Source organism: Lotus japonicus, chromosome 1, assembly GCF_012489685.1.
Source record: "Lotus japonicus ecotype B-129 chromosome 1, LjGifu_v1.2".
Taxonomy (NCBI): Eukaryota; Viridiplantae; Streptophyta; class Magnoliopsida; order Fabales; family Fabaceae; genus Lotus; species Lotus japonicus.
The window spans coordinates 103,577,114-103,596,906 of record NC_080041.1 but is presented as its reverse complement, the minus strand read 5'-3'; the positions used below and the strand labels follow the sequence as shown (position 1 = coordinate 103,596,906).

Below are 19,793 nucleotides of genomic sequence, written 5' to 3'. Positions count from 1 at the left end.
TGTAAGGTTGTACAAGAGTGTGTAAACATTATCTTCCTTTTAAGTATAAGGTGATAAAGGAGTTTGAAGACATTATTTTTCTTTTAAAATTCGATATTCTTTCTTATGAACATTAACCTATCACTTATTGATTAATTATAAGAAGAAAACATTTAAAATAGTTAAGAATTCTTTTTGTATTTCATGTACACACCGGTAAGTGAGGATGATGTTAAGTCATCATGCCCCAAATGCCCTGGGTGACACACATGCCACAATGGTTGGGACACTGGATTGTGTAAAAGATCAAGGACCAGAACTTGAATAAATAAGAAAATACAAGGACTACTTTGTAATAATTAGTTAGTTAGTTTTTTTTTGTTAGTTAGTTATCTTAGCTGGCATACAGCTCGCAAGTTTGTTAGAGACTAAACATAGTTAGCTATGAATTAAGCATAGTATAAATAAGAAAACTCAGTGTATTGTGAAAATTGATTGAATACAATTGAACAATTCAAGTTTTTATCATCTTCTTCCTCTCTGAATCTCTCGGGTTCTCTCGAATTCAATGATTAGTTTCTTCTTTATTCCAGTTCTGGTCTTTGATCTTTTACAGATTGCGATCCTGCGATGGTAAGCTAACTCCAAAACCCATCCTCAATTTGGATTAGGCTGCAACTCTCCTGAATGAAGCCGGAATCGCTAGTAATCATCGGTCAATTATACGATGGACAGCAATGAATACGTTCTTGGGCCTTGTACAAACCACCAGAGTTAAACTTCCATTTGTCCATATTTCGAGAAAGAATATCTCTTGTTTTTCATTACCATTCACGTAAGAATGAATACTATGATTTTCATTTCGAATAGACATGAATATATTCATAGAACATCTGCTCTAAGATAGATAATGGATAAATAAGAGTTCATATCATTCCAATTGCTTTAAAGAATCTCTAGAATTATGGAAAATGTCGGTCATGTTAGTTACTATGTTCAGATAAAAAAGTTAATTTTTGTAAGTCAAATTAATTTTTGTAGGAATTAACTATACCGACATTTTCCATTTTAAGAAAATGCATGAGTACTTCCTTAAGTCCACTAATAAATTAGTCAGCGCCCAACACTTTTACAATAGAACTTATACAAGTTTATGTTTTGTGTACATTAATCATTCACATAGTATTACAAAATGCATACAGCTTGGCACACTTTTTTTTCTTTCTTTGTAAAACTCTTTTTTATCACATGACATTATAACATCTACTATTACTAATTTCTCATATCTTTTTATCTCTTAAATGATGTACAATCATTGGATGTACAGTTGTACACCATCAATATAAGACAACTGAAATTGCAAAAGCAGTTACTATGACAAGAAATGAATACAAGATAATCAAATCATACCAAAAAGTGTTCTCAGTGCTGCATTAAAAAGCAGCAAACTTGTGCTCCCGCGCGCATTTATTGGTTTCACTGCAAACTCAAAACCCTGAGATCTCAGCTCCTACTCCTTCTCTTTCTCTATAGCCAAAACAATTTCTGTAACCAGCTCCCATCACTCATCACAAAGTCCTCCATGAAACAGAGCAATGAAGAGATCCATGACATGATTATTCAGAACAAGCCCAACTTCAACACCACCTTTTCCATCCTCACTCTCTGCCAATCCAATTGTCAAACCTCTATCTACTGATGTTATCTCCACTTTACAAGGCTTTCCCCACCCAAAATCAATCCCATAAACACCAAATCGATTCGACCCTGCCACTCCAATCATCTCAACCCGTTCACTAGCCAAAGCCGCAAATTTAAAAAACCCAACTTTAGCCACTTCAAAAACACCCTCTTCACCTAACTGTTTTACCTTATCATGAATGGTCTTAGCAACTAAGAAAAGCCCTTCTTCCTTGATAAAATCCATTGGCTCTGTATCCACTATCTGGTTCCACACACAGTTCCCAATGTAATTATCAGGGATTGGAGGCTCTAACCTTGCCCTGCAATCCACAGTGAATCCAAAAGCAAATTTCTGTCTTTCCTTTTCAACCCCATGAATTGCTTTGGCCATGCAAACAAGCACATAGGAACAAGTGAGAACAAAGGATGATAATGTTTGTGGCTTCGAAACCGAATCCATTGATTCTTCTTCTCAGTTGAAATCTTCTTCCCACATGTATAGCACCCTTTTCTTTATCTTCTCCAAATCTCCACGTGTGAGCAGGAACCTTCCTCTAACTGAATCCTCAACTTTTGGTGGAAAAGGTAGAATCTTTAAGGTTTTCTCGTTGCTTTTCTCATCTGGGAACATCTTGGTTAAAACCTCTGTCCAGTTTTTTGCGATTGTGATGCCAAGTTCTGCTGGCTCTTTGTCTTTGATGATTTTCCTGTCAAAGAAGGGTTCTAACTCTGGAAGCAAAGGGCGAGATTCAGATTCAGATTCTTCACTGGTTTGACATAGATAAGCCCAAGCCTTGAGGAACAACGTTGAAGACTTTCCATCAAGAACAGCATGGTGTGTGCTGATTCCAATGGAAAAACCTCTGTTTGGGAACAGAGTGATTTGCAGGGACATAACAGAAGCAGAGGAATCGGTTGACTCCAAGTGGGGTATGAAAGAACGAGACTCTGCAGCTTCATGGAGTGTGTTGTACTCTAAGATATGGTTGAAATCAGTGTTGGACTCTGCAATTATCAACGAAACACCATCATCATCACCAGGGGTGAATTTAACTAGTGGTTTCTTTGATTCTGAAGGCCAAACAACGTTTCCTGCTAGAGGGGGGAAGTGTTGGAGGGCAAGGGAGAGTGAATTTTTCAGCTTTGGAACCACTTTGAGGAAGAAAAAAGATGGGTCTGATTCTGGATTTTGGAGATTGTAGAAGAAGATGCGCTCTACAGGGTGGAACCTGAGCCAAAGCAAGTCGAAGAACATGAGAGGGAGACATGTTTCGGTTGCAGATTGAGGAGCAACTTTGCAGTGCTCGTGGATTTTGATGCTGCTGTTGTTGTTATTCATAGAAGCCGTGGAAAACAGAAGGAAGTGTTGCGAATTGGTGGAGGAAGTGAGGAATTGTATTTGGCAAAAATAAGATATAGCACTCATCAGTGTGTGTGGTCGGTCGGTCTTTATTATGGTCTGTCTGGTGTAAAGCAAGTAGGCGTAGACATCAATAGAAAACAGTTATGATATACATACCACATTCAGTGTGCACCACTAGGAACACCTACTTTTGTAGGTAGAAAATGGAGGAAAACCCAATTTTATCAAATGTTGTATATGAGGTTAATCTTAAAAGTTGTTCTCGAATGATAGATCAAGTGATAAGAGTTAATGACATATGAGTTGGGGTGAAGAGGTTTAAAGATCAATTTCTAGAGAGTGTAATTTATCTTTTCGATGTAAAAAAAAATGTTAATTTTAAGAGTTTAATTGCAGTGCACTGACAGTGTAAAAACCACTTTACACACATCCAATAATTTTCATACCTTTTGCCACGTCAGATTAAATTTTAAAAATAATTTCATTTAATTAAAAATGCAAAATAGGTCACGCACAATCCCACTTTTGCAATCCTCTTGCTGCTAACCTCGTCGTTCATGGTGGTCACCGCCATGTCTCCAACGACAAACACTGCCACATCTCCATTGTCCATCATCATGTTTCTCGAGGAGCCAACCTCTAGTTCTAGACTACACCAAAGTGTTCATGGTGGTAAAGGAGCTGCAGTGAATCACGCTCAAAGCAGTAGCAACATGGCCAAACCGTCTTCGGTGATTCTCATACAAGCCTCATCATCTTCTTCTCCGAGTAAGGGCACTCCTTACCAGAAAACAAGAACTACTATGAATCGGATCTCATCCGCGACATAGAAGGACACCCTAGAATAAATCTCGATGATGCCGATGAAGGCAAGGTGTGACGATGATGACAACGAATATACTGCACATGTGAAAACAGGTGCAGGGTGGGGATAGCGAGACTTAGTTTTAGAGTATTGTTAGGATTCAGTTTTATTTTTAGTTTTTGAAGATTAATTCAAACAAAAGACATGCCAAAATGTTTTAATATGATTGACTGAAAGTGTAAAAGTTCTTACAGTATCAGAGCATATCCTTTAAACTCTAATTTTAGTGGGGTGTTTGAATAAAGTTTAAGTTAAATCATCATAATCATAACTAACGCTAATGCACGGTCAGTGTAAACTTTTTTTTACACAAACATTCAATGATGGGCCGCCAAATTAAAAAATATGTTTTAATTTAATTAAAATAAAGAGAAATATAAATGTTTTTGAATACATGGAACTAGATATTATACCCGTGCGTTGCACGGGTTTATTTACAATATTTTTTAATATTATACGAAAATTACTATGTGTAATTATATAAATAATAAATATTAAAATATTTCTTCAATACAAATATAACAGAAAAAATTATTGTGTTTAGACATCTAAATAGCAATATTAGAGTTTTTTTGATGCATTAATTTACGTGTATTAGAGTTCTCTTTATGTAAATAAATGATATTACTGAAAATTAATAAATATTTTTTGAAAAGAAAAATGTTATTAATAACATTAGAAAACTTGAGAAAATATTTTTACTACTATATAATAGATTAAAAAACATATTTGAAATTATTTTTCAAATAATACACACATGCAATATATTTAATGGCAAATATCTTATAAAGACATTTATTTAATTTGAAACTATTTTTCTATATTTTTCATTAATAAATTTTTTCTTTACTATTATTTAATTTAAATCAGTGATATTATCTACGTATAAATATATTTCTTAATTTTTTTCTCTCAATTTATGATTGATAGTTAATATTCTAACTATTTTTAAGTACTACGTAATAAATTATTCTTTTGTATAAGAAAATGGAAAGTTGACAATTAATAGTTAATAATAAAGTGAATAACATAAAATATTCATCAATAATTTATTACTATCATTATTAAGAAATAAAGTTAATAACTATTTCTAACTATCTTTCTTTTTTTTCAACCTTATGTCGATAACTAACTGAAATGAAAAGAAAAATTTAATTAATCTTGCCAGTAATGTTGAACTCAAGTCATTTTGTTTTGACAGTTAGAACTCAAGTCCAATATTCCTTTTTATATATATATATATATATATATATATATTTAATTTATTAAGATGATATCTAACTTTAGTACTTAATTTTTTATTTATACGTAAAATGAAGTAATATGTTTTATTGGTTAATTTTTAAAATTCATCAACTTATGATTAATAATTAAAATAATAATTTTAAGTATAATATATAAGAATTTGATTTTTTTTACCATTATTTGTAAATGTAAAGTTAAAATATTTTACTATATATTTTTATTAATGTAAAGGTAATCAATTTAAATTGTTATTATCATTATTCCAAATTTGTCCCCAAGTGATAATTAATAGTTAAAATTTAATCAATATTAAAAATTATTTTAAAGTATGGGAAATTGAAAAGTTTAACAATTATTAATTAATATAATAAATAATAAAGTAGATGTAGTTATCTTTTAGTTTTATATATTATTATCAAATGTATTTAATACAAAGGTGGTAATCAATGCAAAAAAGTTCAAGTCTCCTTTACATATATATATAGATTCAATTATAAGACGTCTGTGTGAAAGAAAAAAATTACACTGACTGTGCACAACCATTAAACTCATTATTATTAGAATTTAATGGTAATGCACCGTCAATGTAAACTTTCTTTACACAGACATCCAATGATGAGTCGCCAAATTAGAAAATATGTTTTTAATTAAATTAAATTAAAGGGGAACATAAATGCGTTTGAATACGTGACATTCAATTATTGGACGTCTGTGTAAAAATATTTTACACTGACTGTTCACAACCATTAAACTCTAATTATAAAGATATAAAATATTACTCAATCCCTTCCTTTTTAAGTGTCATTCTAGCAAAAAACTCTCTAACCAAGATAGTAGGTTACTGGAGTTTTTTTCTCATTCTACCCTCTCACATCATAATCATGAAGTTATAAAGTTTTCCAACCAAGATAGTGGATAATTAATTTTTTTTCCACTTTCTCTCATATCATTTATCATTCTTCCCTCCCTAGTAGTAATAAAAATTTATAACCCAGCTCCTTCTTTTCCTTTGACATAATTTAATGTTAAAACATTTTTTTATGTAACTTTGAAAGCTTTTTTCGGTACTTTCATTGAAATTTAATTTCCACTTACTAGACAAGACTTTGAATTGATGTAATGGGAATTTAATTTCCACTTACTAGTAAGGGTATAATTGACAAAATTGTCCTTAAAACATCAAAACGATAGTTAAATAGGAACAAAAAATTTATTCTAAAACGACACTTAAAAAAGAACGGAGGGAGTATATTTTAAGTTTTAACTTAATAAAATTATAAAAATGGAAAAATGGAAAAGGTAGTATCATTTCTAACCAATTTTAACTTCACTTGAGCTACAAACAATGTTTTTTGACCAACAGCTACATAAACACATATTACATTTTGTCCTTGTTGATTGAGAATCGTATCTGTGGCTACTGCTGTTTTACCTGTTTGTCTGTCCCCAATAATTAATTCTCGCTGGCCGCGCCCTGTAGGGATCATCGAATCAATAGCAATAAGTCCTGTTTGAAGAGGCTCATATACAGAACGTCTCGAAATAATACCGGGAGCGGGGGATTCGATTAACCGAGATTCTGAAGATGAAATTTCTCCCCGACCGTCAATAGGTTTAGCCAGAGCATTTATAACACGACCCAAATAACCCTCACTTACAGGTATCTGAGCAATTCTTCCTGTTGCTTTTACCGAACTTCCCTCTTGTATCATCAAACCATCGCCTATTAATACAACACCAACGTTTTTGGATAGTTTAGATCATTCAAAACACTTAACACTGCAAGAAATGGTCATTTTGGAGTAAAATATAGCGTATGCCTGAAGGTCGACACTACTTTTCACTCCTTAACATTACTTAGGCTGACAAAAGAGTAAAAGAATTCACTTAATAAAGCATTGACTTACCTGCTATTGGTGTATGTCACCACGGACGCTGAAACAGTCGGTCAACTTAGCGTTAGTTATGACTATTGCTAATATTAACTAAGTATGACATATCTCGCAAGCCCATATGTTACAGTAGGCTAGAAAGTTGCTAATATTTTAAAGATTCTCCTCTGCATCGTACTTATAAGCTCCTCAAACCTCAAACTCTCACCTCGTCTCCCTCTGCGACACCCTCGCCTTCTACCATCGGTTTCGATGTGATGCCCCACTTTCGGCACCTGCACAACAACTGCCACTCTCAGAAAGCCCCACCCACGACCTTCTCCTAATTCGCTAACTCTCACTCTCTCCCTAACGCTCACATATGCATCAACCTCTACCTCCGCAAGCTCTATTGTTGCCACAATTGTCTCCATCACCACACCCTCACCTCTAACGCTACCTCCAAAGTAACACATCTCCCTCATCGCCCTTTCCTACCCTGTGACACCACATATTTCCCCAACATTCAATTTTTCCGCAAACACTATCCTCTACAACCATCATTAGTTTTGTAGCGGCGCTACCCTCTAGCTCTGCCATTAGCTCCATGGCGCCGCGCGACCAATCCCATGCCTTGTCCCCAATTCTCAGCCCCTTTAAAGTCGTAACTTCCCAAAATGCCATCTTTTTCATTGCTTACTTGAATTTTGAAACTTGGTAGTGTGTTTTAAGATACTTGGTTTTTGCAAATCTACTAGTATGCTTTTAACATACTCACATATAAATGTGCTAGTGTATTTTTTGACATATCCGAATTAAAAACCCGATTGTGCGTTTATATCACTCACTTCCTCATATGCAGTCCCTCGCCTTCTTCTTCAACAAAAAAAAAACACCATTACATATAAGCTTCCTACTCTTTCACTACCCAATAACCAACACTATCTTTCTAACATGTTTGGTATGTTGTATAGTATTAGGGCTGATAGTATAAGGCTTGATTGTATTAGGCTGATAGGATAAGACCTGATAAAATTTTAATACTATACAGTGTTTGGTCATACATTATATAATTTGGTTGTGACAGTAGTGGTGATATTGGAGGGTGATGATGGTGACGGTTGTCGTGGATGGTAGTGACGGCGACAGTGGTGGTAGTAGTGACGGTAGCGGCGATGGTGGCAATTGTAGAGAGTGGTGGTGGCGGCGATTGTGGTGGTGGTCGTGGAGAGTAGTGGCGACGACGATGGTGGTGGAGAGTGGTGGTGGTGGCAGTTGCGACGGTGGAGGGCGGTTGGAGGTGGCGGTAGTGGTGATAGTAGTGGCGATAACGATGACGGCATCAACGATGCTGGCAATGGAAGTGGAGGATGGTTGTGGCGGTAGTGGTGGCGATAGTGGCGGTGGAGGGTGGTGGTGGTGGCGGTTAATTAAATATATTCAAGTTGTTTATACATCACACTCTTATCATGTCTTATCCATCATCAATAGGGTGAATAAAATAATCCATCATTTTGATGTATAAGAGGGGATTGATGTATAAGCTTATACAATACAATGTGAACACCAAACAATGGATAAGTCTATAATGTATTGTATAAACTTATACTATCATGCCTAATACGGCGTACCAAACGTGCCCTAAATTTATCAACCTTCAAACCACACCGCTATTTATTAGGAAAGAACCATTATTTTTTTCTTCATATTACACTCATATTTCCTCTCTCAAAGCCCATAAACTAAAACCAAGAGTACCACAGTTCTGCTAGTTCAATATTATCCATGCTTTCCATTTCCACCATGAAGGTCTTCTCCGATATTATCTTCTTTCCTTTTATCGCCAAATAAGACTTAGATTACACAACACGATCAACACAACTCACAACCTCCATATCACCTCAAACCCCTTCTTTAATCCCTCAACACCAACACTTTGTGACCAGTACGAACACCTGACGTCCCTACCAAAACCCTAACCAGGCCCAGGCCCAATTGGTAATGATGTTTTTTGGTCAGGAAAAAAAGGAGGAGAGAGTACATTGGAGGAAAAGAAAGATAAAACAAACTACTGAATTTAAAATCTCAATGCTAAATTTTAAATTATGATTTGTTAAAAATAAATTATTGATTTTCAAAAAACCTAATATCTCTAAAAGAACACTACATAATTTTTGAAAACTCGATATCTTTAAAACATATAATAGGGTTTTTATGTCTAATATGTTACAAAAACACACTATTTACCGGGTTTTCAAAAAATCGACAATATGTTGTCCACATGGACTTTTCACAACAATTTTAGTCATTTAAGTTCTCTTTAATCATTTTTTGCCTCTCCCTTTTCCGCTTCTCCTTCAAGCTTCCACCCAACCTCCACCACTATCACCGAGCTACCACACAAAAGTTAAATGGGTATAGTCTATTACGGAAAAATTTACTATGCACAAGTAAAAACTTGTGTATAGTTACACCAAGTCATTTTGACCCACTATAACAGGTTTTTAAAAAAAAATCAAAATAGATATTTTCATAATTAAAAATTTATCTTTCATTAATTAAAAAAAACATTTATCCTTAATCTTAATTTGTTCCTCTTCTCTCTCCCCCTTCATCTCTTCTCTCTCCACCTAACACCAGAAGCTTCCTTTCAATTCTCAGGGTTAATTAGCCATGACTACCAGAATCTCATTCAAGGCCTTCACCATCGTCCTCTTTTCAACAGATCAAAAACCCCATCGAGCCAATCTCACCATCACTGGCTCATCCAATATGAAGAGTGCATCTCCAGCCGTTGATTCCATTCCACTGTGGAAATAAAACCAGAAAGCAACAAAACCATAAACAACAACTTCACCACCTCCAGCCGTTGATTCCCTCCAACAACGAGTTCATTGACCCCATGAAATGGCAAATGTGCACAACATTGACAATGGCTCTACAAATCGACGCGGAAGCTGGAGGGTTGTCATGGATGAAAATCAGAGATAAAGGTTGGATCTTTACAGATCCAGATCCATGGTTGTGAGGAGCGAAAATCAGATTCGTCGGTTTTGGGTTTATAGATTTTTGGAAGAAAAAAATCTGGTGGTGGTGAGAAGGAAGAAGACCTCTTGTTCAAGTTCTGTTTTTTCTCTTCTGGTAGTTTAGTCGAGGGCGGTGGTGGCTATGGGCGGCGACGGATTTCTGTTGTTGATGGGAGAAGAGGAAGGTCGCCGTGGTTCGTGGATTGTACTGGAAGAGTTTCTTTTTTTCCTTTGGAATTTGTAATTTTCTTTTAACTATTAGATAATTAACCTAATCTTTCCTTAACTAATTTACTAATATATATGTTTTTTGTTTTTTTTTAAACCGGAAAAACCTGCTGGTGCATGTCAAAAGGGCAATGTGTAACCTTACACAAGCTTTCATTTGTGTATGCTAAATTCCTCAATCTATTACTTATCTCTTATATAGTTATGTCTTTATTTGCCTATCAGCTATAAATGGGTGTACACAAATAACGTAAGACGAATGAAATTGTAAAAGCAGTTGCTATGACAAGAAATGAATTGAAGACAATCAAATCATACCAAAAACTGTTCTCAGGGCTTTATTATAAAGCAGCACACTTGTGCTCCTGCACTTAGTACTTCTCTTTCTCTATAACCTTGAGATCTCAGCACCTAGTCCTTATCTTTCCCTATAGCCAAAACAATATCTGTAACTAGCTCCCATCACTCATCACAAAGTCCTCCATGAAACAGAGCAATGAAGAGATCCATGACATGTTTATTCAGAACAATCCCAACTTCAACACCACCTTTCCCATCCTCACTCTCTGCCAATCCAATTGTCAAACCTCTATCTACTGATGTTATCTCCACTTTACAAGGCTTTCCCCACCCAAAATCAATCCCATAAACACCAAATCGATTCGACCCTGCCACTCCAATCATCTCAACCCGTTCACTAGCCAAAGCCGCAAATTTAGAAAACCCAACTTTAGCCACTTCAAAAACACCCTCTTCACCTATCTTTTTTACCTTATCATGAATGCTCTTAGCAACTAAGAAAAGCCCTTCTTCCTTGATAAAATCCATTGGTTCTGTGTCCACTATCTGGCCCCACACACAGTTCCCAATATAATTATCAGGGATTTGAGGCTCTAACCTTGCCCTGCAATCCACAGTGAATCCAAAAGCAAATTTCTGTCTTTCCTTTTCAACCCCATGAATTGCTTTGGCCATGCAAACAAGCACATAGGAACAAGTGAGAACAAAGGATGATAATGTTTGTGGCTTCGAAACCGAATCCATTGATTCTTCTTCTCTGTTGAAATCTTCTTCCCACATGTATAGCACCCTTTTCTTTATCTTCTCCAAATCTCCACGTGTGAGCAGGAACCTTCCTCTAACTGAATCCTCAACTTTTGGTGGAAAAGGTAGAATCTTTAAGGTTTTCTCGTTGCTTTTCTCATCTGGGAACATCTTGGTTAAAACCTCTGTCCAGTTTTTTGCGATTGTGATGCCAAGTTCTGCTGGCTCTTTGTCTTTGATGATTTTCCTGTCAAAGAAGGGTTCTAACTCTGGAAGCAAAGGGCGAGATTCAGATTCTGATTCAGATTCAGATTCTTCACTGGTTTGACATAGATAAGCCCAAGCCTTGAGGAACAACGTTGAAGACTTTCCATCAAGAACAGCATGGTGTGTGCTGATTCCAATGGAAAAACCTCTGTTTGGGAACAGAGTGATTTGCAGGGACATAACAGAAGCAGAGGAATCGGTTGATTCCAAGTGGGGTATGAAAGAACGAGACTCTGCAGCTTCATGGAGTGAGTTGTACTCTAAGATATGGTTGAAATCAGTGTTGGACTCTGCAATTATCAATGAAACACCATCATCACCAGGGGTGAATTTGACTAGTGGTTTCTCTGATTCTGAAGGCCAAACAACGTTTCCTGCTAGAGCAGGGAAGTGTTGAAGGGTTAGGGAGAGTGAATTTTTCAGCTTTGGAACCACTTTGTGGAAGAAAAAAGATGGGTCTGATTCTGGATTTTGGAGATTGTAGAAGAAGATGCGCTCTACAGGGTGGAACCTAAGCCAAAGCAAGTCGAAAAAAATGAGAGGGAGACATGCCTCGGTTGCAGATGATGGAGGAGCAACTTTGCAGTGCTCGTGGATTCTGATGCTGTTGTTGTTGTTGTTGTTGTTCATAGAAGCCATGGAAAATAGAGGAAGTTTTGCTAATTTGTGGATGAACTCTAGAGCATTGGTGTGTCTGTGTGGTCGGTCTTTATCATGGATACTTCTGGTCGGCCTTTATAATGTCTGATGTGACATATCAAATAGTATATCACGTCAATTTTAATGGCGTGTCTAAAGAATTGGGAGTAATGATTCATTTTCATTACTTTTTTCCTTCAATCTTATTTTCACTTTTTTACTTTTTTGTATTTAGTATTTACTGTTATGTCACCATCTTACTTTTAGTCTCTCATTTTTTTCTTAATTCATGAAGGTGAGATAAATTTAAATATTTTTTAAACAAAATAAAGAAATATATTTCTATGTAAACATTATTAAAAATTAGATTAATTAAGTAAAAACAAAATTTATTAATAAAAGTCATTAAGTTGCATTCAATGCGTAAAAAAATAAAGACTCATTTTTATTAAATAATGAAATTGAAAAAAAGGTCCGACGACATCATTCATTATATTAATTACTAATTGTGAAACATTTCAATTCCACATATTTCAAAATTAAATTTATTAATATGTAAAACTAATTATTAATCACATATTGTACAAATATTTTAAATAATAATAATAGTTAAAATTGACTACCTTACATAAATAATAATATTAATTAGTTATTAATAATTTTTATATTTGAAACTAATTGGGAAATATTTTAAATGAACTTTATCATTTTTCATATTATTAAATAAATAAATCAATAAATTGTGAAAATTACTTTAAAGATAATTAGTAACTATATTTTTTTCTTATTTGAGTAACATTAAGTATTTACAAAAACAAAACTCTATGACAATTTATTGAAATGACTTGACGCTAATTTTATTTTAATTTTTTGTAATTAAATAATTAATATTTATTTATTTACTTAAAGCTATAATAATTTTTCTGCAACTTTAAAAAATATTGTCAATAAATCAGTGTGTTCCCGTACAACGCACGAGTATGATATCTAGTACTATTGTAAATTAATACTCTTTTAGTTCATTATATATTCCTACTCACTTTATCTTTTTTCTATTTTATTATGAGTAATTAAATAATTTTAACTTAGTAATAACAACTAGTAATTGATAAATAATAAAATTAGTGTATTTTTAAAATTTATATTTTATATTTATTAATTAATATTATTATAATTTATATTAATTTTAGGGTTAGGGTAACAAATTTCACTATTATATTTTGTCTACTTATCATGTCTGATCCATCAAACGAACCCTACAAGTTTTGATTCATACATCACTTTTTTTTATTGGCTTAATTGCACTTTTCGTCCCGGGTCTATATACCCCTTAAGCAATATTAATCTCCTTTGTTTCAAACGAGTTATTTTGGTACACCAAAGATCTGAACGTGACAATTGAGTCTTTTTATTAGTTCTCCCTCTAAATTGGCATGTGTGTTGTTCATTAATAACCTGTGACTGACACTACTGCCACTAGAATTCTACATAATTAAAAAAAAATTAGAAAAGAGAAAAATTAATTTGAGAAATAACTAACCTAGGAAACAAGCTTCTTCCGCAACAAATGTCGAAGAAAAATAGCTAAAGTTGAAAGGAAAAAACAAGATACGTATAATTAAAAGACCAGGTAGATACAAATAAGAAACGAACAGATGGAACAAAAGAAGGGAAACTGAGAGGGAAAAAACCCCCAAACAGCAACAGCAATATCCCACTCAATAATCCAAAAGCAAAGCAATTGAGCAGCACCCACAAAGCCTAAACGAGAAGATGTGGCTGCCACAGATAGATCTCTATTAGAAATTGGGAGGCATATACTTAATCACAAAAACCAGCTCAAGAGTTGAGGTTTGCATTATCCTTATAAAGGCTATATATGCTCTATCTCTAGCCAATGTGTGACTTCTAACACACCCCTCATGTCCAGTATTTAACAAACTGGAACGTGGGATCAACAACAACGGGTGGCCCAAATATGGGAGAATATGGGAGGTCTCCACAAAAACAACAAATGGATATAGGATAGACTATGATACCATATTAGAAATTGGAAGACCTATACTCAACCACAAAAGCTAGCTCAAGAGTTGAGGTTTGCACTACTCTTATAAAGACTATCTATGCTCTATCTCTAGCCAATGTGAGACTTCTAACAATCCCCAAGGACTTGTAAGAGGAAGAGGGGAGAAGGTAACTAAGGCGCATGAAAAAATTCAGAGAAACTCAAAAAAACCATATCCAAACCCAAGCCGAGAGAAAGGAAGAATGGATCGAGAGGGACAGAGCAAGGAGGTTGCTTTTGAGCATGGAGGGTTTAAGTTACACTTCCGTTTTGGGGTATGAATCGAGGGGGTTTTCCATTTTTCTGTTCTTCGATTTTATGGGTTTGTGGTGAAGCTCAATGGCCATGATGGTGAAACAAGATGGTAGCTTTAGTGAGAAAAGTGGTGACTTTCTTGTGGAGGAGAAGATGGATGGGGTGAAGAAGAAGAAAGTTACGGCTGGGAAAAGTTGGGGCTATGGTGTTAAGGAGGTGGGGTAAATTGAAGAAGAAGATAGGGGTTTCTGGTTTCTAAATTTCATGGGTGTGAGGCTATGAATTTTGTTTTTATGGTGGTCAGGATTTTGGATTTTAGGGCTATGGGGGGGGGGATTCGTGTTTTCTGGGTTTATGATTTTGAGGATTTTGTTTTTCTTATCTTAATTTAACGATGTGGCCTTCATGTGTCAAAAGCCTATGATAGGGTCGAATGGCCATTTCTTTGTAGTGTGTTGGTTCAGATGGGATTTCCCACTAGTTGGGTTAACCTTATTATGAGTTGTGTGACTTCTGTCCGCTTTCAGGTGATGCTGAATGGCAACCCCCAAATGCCTTTTGATCCGGGAAGGGGGTTGCGACAAGGTGACCCACTATCAGCATGTTTGTTTATTTTATGTGGAGAGGTTTTTTCAGCTCTGATTCAGAGGGAACTAGCTCAATCTAGGGTTGTCCAAAATAATTTGGACCGACCGAATTTGTCCAACCCGAATGCATTTTTTGATCCACGGGCGGATTTGGGCGGAATTCGGTTTTTTCGGATTAAAAAAATCGATTTGGGATGGGTAATTTTGGACGGTTGCGGATTGATAATATTAATTTCGTCAAAACCGACCCGACCGTAACATACAAGTATATTAAAAAATTTGCACACTTCTCTAGCCTTTTAGTCTTGTCCCTCTGGCTTCTCCACCTTTTCACGCAAGCCTGACACACTACACACTTTACTAATCAACTTTTTTATTTTTTATAGTGTTAAACATTGAGAGAGCTACAGCTAAGACACCTCTGGCAAGTGAAAGTGAGACCATTGATAATTGTACTCTTCTCTTTCTTCCAAATTTCATCTTGGAAATGACATTACTAAATCTACTTCACAATTTTCTCTATTCCTAAACACCTTCACACATGTAACTGATCGAGACCTTCTCTCGTTCTTCTTCCGTTGAATATTTCATTCTCTTTCTCTTAATTTTCATGCAAGATCTCCCTAAAAAAATGGCGGTGTAATGGAGCTCATCCCTCGTAACACAGTGGATTTCAGCTCTGCATGAGCTGGTCTTGCAGCAATGGAGCTTGAGTCGTAGCTTCAAGGTGACTTTGACAGTGTGTGTGTGTGTGGAGGGTAGACCACTTTGAAGCACGAAAATGGTGTGTGGTTCTTCTCCTTTGTTCCCTCTCTGTCTTGACAAAGCACTGGTGTCCCTAATCTGCTTCCCCTTCAGTCAGCACAAACTCATCTTTCTCAATCTTTATTTTTCCTTTACAAAACTTCTAGATCTGAAAGTTTTCTCTAACCGTGCGAACCGACCCGCGAAAACCATAGCCCGATGAAACCGTAACCCGCCGAAACCGACATCTTCATCGGACGACGGCGGACCTTGGTTATGTGGTAGTTTCAACCGTTCAAAACCGAAATTCCGGCCCGAACCCGTCTGTACCCGACCAGTGGACAGCCCTAGCTCGATCCACCCTTTCTGGCATTAAGATTGCCTGTAATGCTCCTGTTGTTTCTCATCTTCTTTTTGCATATGATATTGTTATCTTTGCTAAGTCAACCCTAGAGGAGGCAGCTCGTGTTAAACAAATACTTGCTTCCTATGAGAGGGTTTCTGGCCAGATCATTAACTTTGACAAGTCGATGCTTTCTTGTAGTTGAAATGTGCCTAGTCCCCGCTTTGATGAGCTCAAAAGGATTTTGAATGTAAAGGCGATGGAAAGCTATGATAAATATTTGGGGTTACCAACCATCATTGGTAAGTCTAAAACTCAAATATTTAACTTTGTCAAAGAGAGGGTTTGGAAAAAATTGAAAGGGTGGAAAGAGAGATCTCTTTCCCATTTGGGGAGGGAGGTAATGGTTAAAGACGTGGCTCAAGCTATTCCTTCCTACATTATGTATTGTTTCATGTTGCTTGATGCTTTATGTGCAGATATTGAGCAGATGATTAGCAGGTTCTATTGGAGTGGTGATGTTTCCCTGCGAAGTATCCATTGGCTCAAATGGGATACCTTGTGCAGATCCAAATATGATGGAAGGGGTTGGTTTTAGGGACTTTAAGGCTTTCAATACAGCCCTAGTTGGTAAGAATTGGTGGAGGCTACGGCGTAATCCTGAGTCCCTTTTGGGGTGCTTGTTTAAAGCTGTTTATTGTCTTAACACTTCTATTGGTGCAGCAAAGAAAGGCAGTTGTCCAAGCTATGCATGGACGAGTATATATCGCACGTGATGGGTGTTTGAGGAGGGGGCTAGGTGGAAGGTTGGTAATGGTCAAAGCATTGACATATGGCGAGATAAGTGGATTCCAGGGGATGTGCCACTGATTTACAGGGAGGAGCTAGCTCAGAGTGCTAATCTGCAGCAGATTTCTCATTTGTTTCTCCCTTCAATGCGAGCTTGGAATCGGGACCTTGTGGAGTTGGTTTTTTGGCCACCTACAGCCAAAGCTATTCTTCAAATCCCTTTGCCAAGGCTAGCTTCTGATGATGAGTTGTATTGGTCGTTTACTACTGATGGGTTGTATGTTACTAAATCTGGGTATGGTTTTATAAGACAACGCAAGGTTGTTAGTGCTGCTTCTTCTTCAGGTGTGCCTCAGGTTCATGTGAAGTTCTGGAAGTCTCTTTGGAAGGTGCCCGCTCTTCCTCGTTGCATTGAGGTAGCTTGGCGCGCGGTCAAAGGGATTTTACTCGTACGGAAGCTTCTTCATGTGCGGGGTGTTGATGTTGAAGAGGTGTGTCCACTTTGCCATGATGAAGAGGAGTCTATCCACCACATTCTGGTCTCATGCCCAGTGGTGAGTCATTGGTGGTTCGCTCTCATGGGTTCCTTACGTGTTGAGGCGTATGGCTCGGTGCAAGGTATTTTGCAATATTGTTTTGATATTAATGATGCAGATATGGCAGCAAGGTGTGTGAATTTTGTGTGGGCTATATGAGAAGCTCGCAACAGGTTGGTTTTTCAGGGCATTACACCTTTGTTGGACGACCTGGCTTCCCGGTTGCAGATGATTCATGCGCCCCCAAGCATTTTCATTGCTCCTACGGGTCGTGACTTTGCAGCAGTGTGGAGAAGGCCTCAACCGAACATGATCAAGCTCAATTTTGATGGCTCTTGGAAGACTGACCGTGCGGCGGGCTTCGGTTGTGTAGCGCGGAACCACCACGGTGAGGTTATGGCGACAACAACGGTCTCTCTGGTGGATGCTTCATCTCCATTGATGGCTGAAGTTCTTGCTTTTAGATGGCGTCTCTCTCTTGCAGTAGATCTTTTCTTCCATGATATTGAGGTGGAAATAGAGTGTCTCCAACTCTTTGAAGCTTGGAACAAGTCTTTGTAGGGAGCTTCTTATTTTGTTTCTATTCTTAAAGATTGTAAGGATTTGATTTTATCTTTTTCTAGTTTTCATTTTTCTTTTGTTCGTCGATATGGTAACTCTGTAGCTGATTACTTGGCTAAGAACTCCTCAAGGTATCCCAACTGCGTTTGGATTGAGGAGGTTCCCCCGGATTGTTTCGGTTTGGTTGCGTCTGATGTAACTAACTGCCTCTATGGCTTCTTGATTTTAATATATGTTCTACGTTCAAAAAAAGGATGTCCACATAAGCTAACATCGTTAGTAATTTGATGGCAAACTAACGGAAGGACCCAATTCTCACGTTTATATCTTTGGTGTAGCAAAATTACTTTTTAAATAAAGGAGACCAAAATTGCACAAGAGGTATAGATCAAGGACGAAAAATACAACTAATCCTTTTTTATTCTTATTTACACATATTAGAGTTCTCTCATGTGAAAACTCTTTCATGTTGACATTTTGTAGGCTTAAAAGCATTTCATGTCTCTGATGTATCAAGTTTGTGCAAATGTCACCCCTACTCTTTTTTCGTCTATGTTTGCACCCTCCCATGTTTCTCAAAAGTGCAACGAATGCCCCTGTTTGTGCAAATGTCACCCCTACTCTTTTTTCGTCTATGTTTGCACCCTCCCATGTTTCTCAAAAGTGCAACGAATGCCCCTCTGTCGTTAAAAAATGGATGACATGACCGTTAAATTTCACGTAAGCATCCTACGTAGCGTGACACGTCATTAAACAAAATTCTGAACTTGAAAAAATTAGGGAGAGGATTCGAACCTGAGACCTTAAACTAGCAAAAGATCCACTTTACCAGTTGAGCTACATGAACAATTGGTTAAATCATGACCAAAGTCTTATTTATATCATATGTATTCATCATCACCATTAAAAATATCATCTTCATCATCACCATTAAAAATACCCACACAGAGACCTTATGAGCAAACCAATTGCAATGATTTACTATGTTCCATTTGCAATTGCAATTGCAATTGCATCGCAGCATATTAAACCCCTATTTTCGACTCAAAGCACTACAAAATTTGATAACAATCTATCACTACATACAGCAAATAGAATGAAGGAAAACAACTAAACCCCCAATTTGAAGCCAACTATAAAATTGTCAACCAAAGATGTGTATTTCATACCCACTTATTAAACTAATAATTGCACAAGTTTTTCATCAGAATCCACCACCTCCAATTCAGCTTACCCAGGAAAAACAACAAGTGAAGCAAAGGAAAATCCTTTGGCTCTACCAAAAGAGAATTGAATGGTACTCTATTTCAATTTCAACTCACCTTAAATTCCCTGTATAACCTGCAAGGCCTCATCTTTGACCTTACCCCCACGCTCGTTTAGCTTGAAGAACTCTCACGGCAGAGCCCAACGGTGGAACCAAGGCACCTCCCTAGGTCTCCTTCTCGGCGGCGACCCAATTAAGCGCCATGGTGTCTGCAACAATGGGCAAGTCGGCCTTGACGACTGCCATGTGGGTGGGTGCACCGCATATGCATTGAGATCTTCCTTGGAGTTCAATATGGGTTTTAAGTAGTTGGAGATGAAGATGATGACGAAAATGATGAATACATATGATATAAATAAAACTTTGGTCATGATTTAATCAATTGTTCATGTAGCTAAACTGGTGGATGTTTTGCTAGTTCAAGGTCTTAGGTTCG

The 19,793-nt window shown here is 36.6% G+C and overlaps 1 protein-coding gene and 1 pseudogene across 1 annotated transcript; one reads left to right on the top strand and one right to left on the bottom strand.

The window, feature by feature from the left end:
- Window positions 1-1,137: 1,137 nt before the first annotated feature.
- LOC130716171 (uncharacterized) lies at window positions 1,138-12,456 on the bottom strand (annotated as a pseudogene).
- A 2,158-nt stretch (window positions 12,457-14,614) lies between these two features.
- On the top strand, window positions 14,615-18,090 carry LOC130716163 (uncharacterized). Its single transcript, XM_057566368.1, has 6 exons — window positions 14,615-14,746; window positions 15,058-15,133; window positions 16,684-16,791; window positions 16,928-16,963; window positions 17,060-17,660; window positions 17,703-18,090. The coding sequence occupies exons 1-6, from the start codon at window positions 14,615-14,617 to the stop codon at window positions 18,088-18,090; spliced, it is 1,341 nt and encodes a 446-aa protein (XP_057422351.1).
- The last annotated feature ends 1,703 nt before the right edge of the window (window positions 18,091-19,793 follow it).

What these genes read in the sequence shown, in the direction of transcription:
- LOC130716163 (XM_057566368.1), top strand. Translation starts at nt 14,615, where the DNA reads ATGGCCATGATGGTGAAACAAGATGGTAGCTTTAGTGAGAAAAGTGGT. An exon ending in AGGTGACCCACTATCAGCAT is followed by an intron (nt 15,134 to 16,683) that starts GTTTGTTTATTT and finishes CTTTATGTGCAG; the next exon opens with ATATTGAGCAGATGATTAGC. An exon ending in GATGCAGATATGGCAGCAAG is followed by an intron (nt 17,661 to 17,702) that starts GTGTGTGAATTT and finishes AGCTCGCAACAG; the next exon opens with GTTGGTTTTTCAGGGCATTA.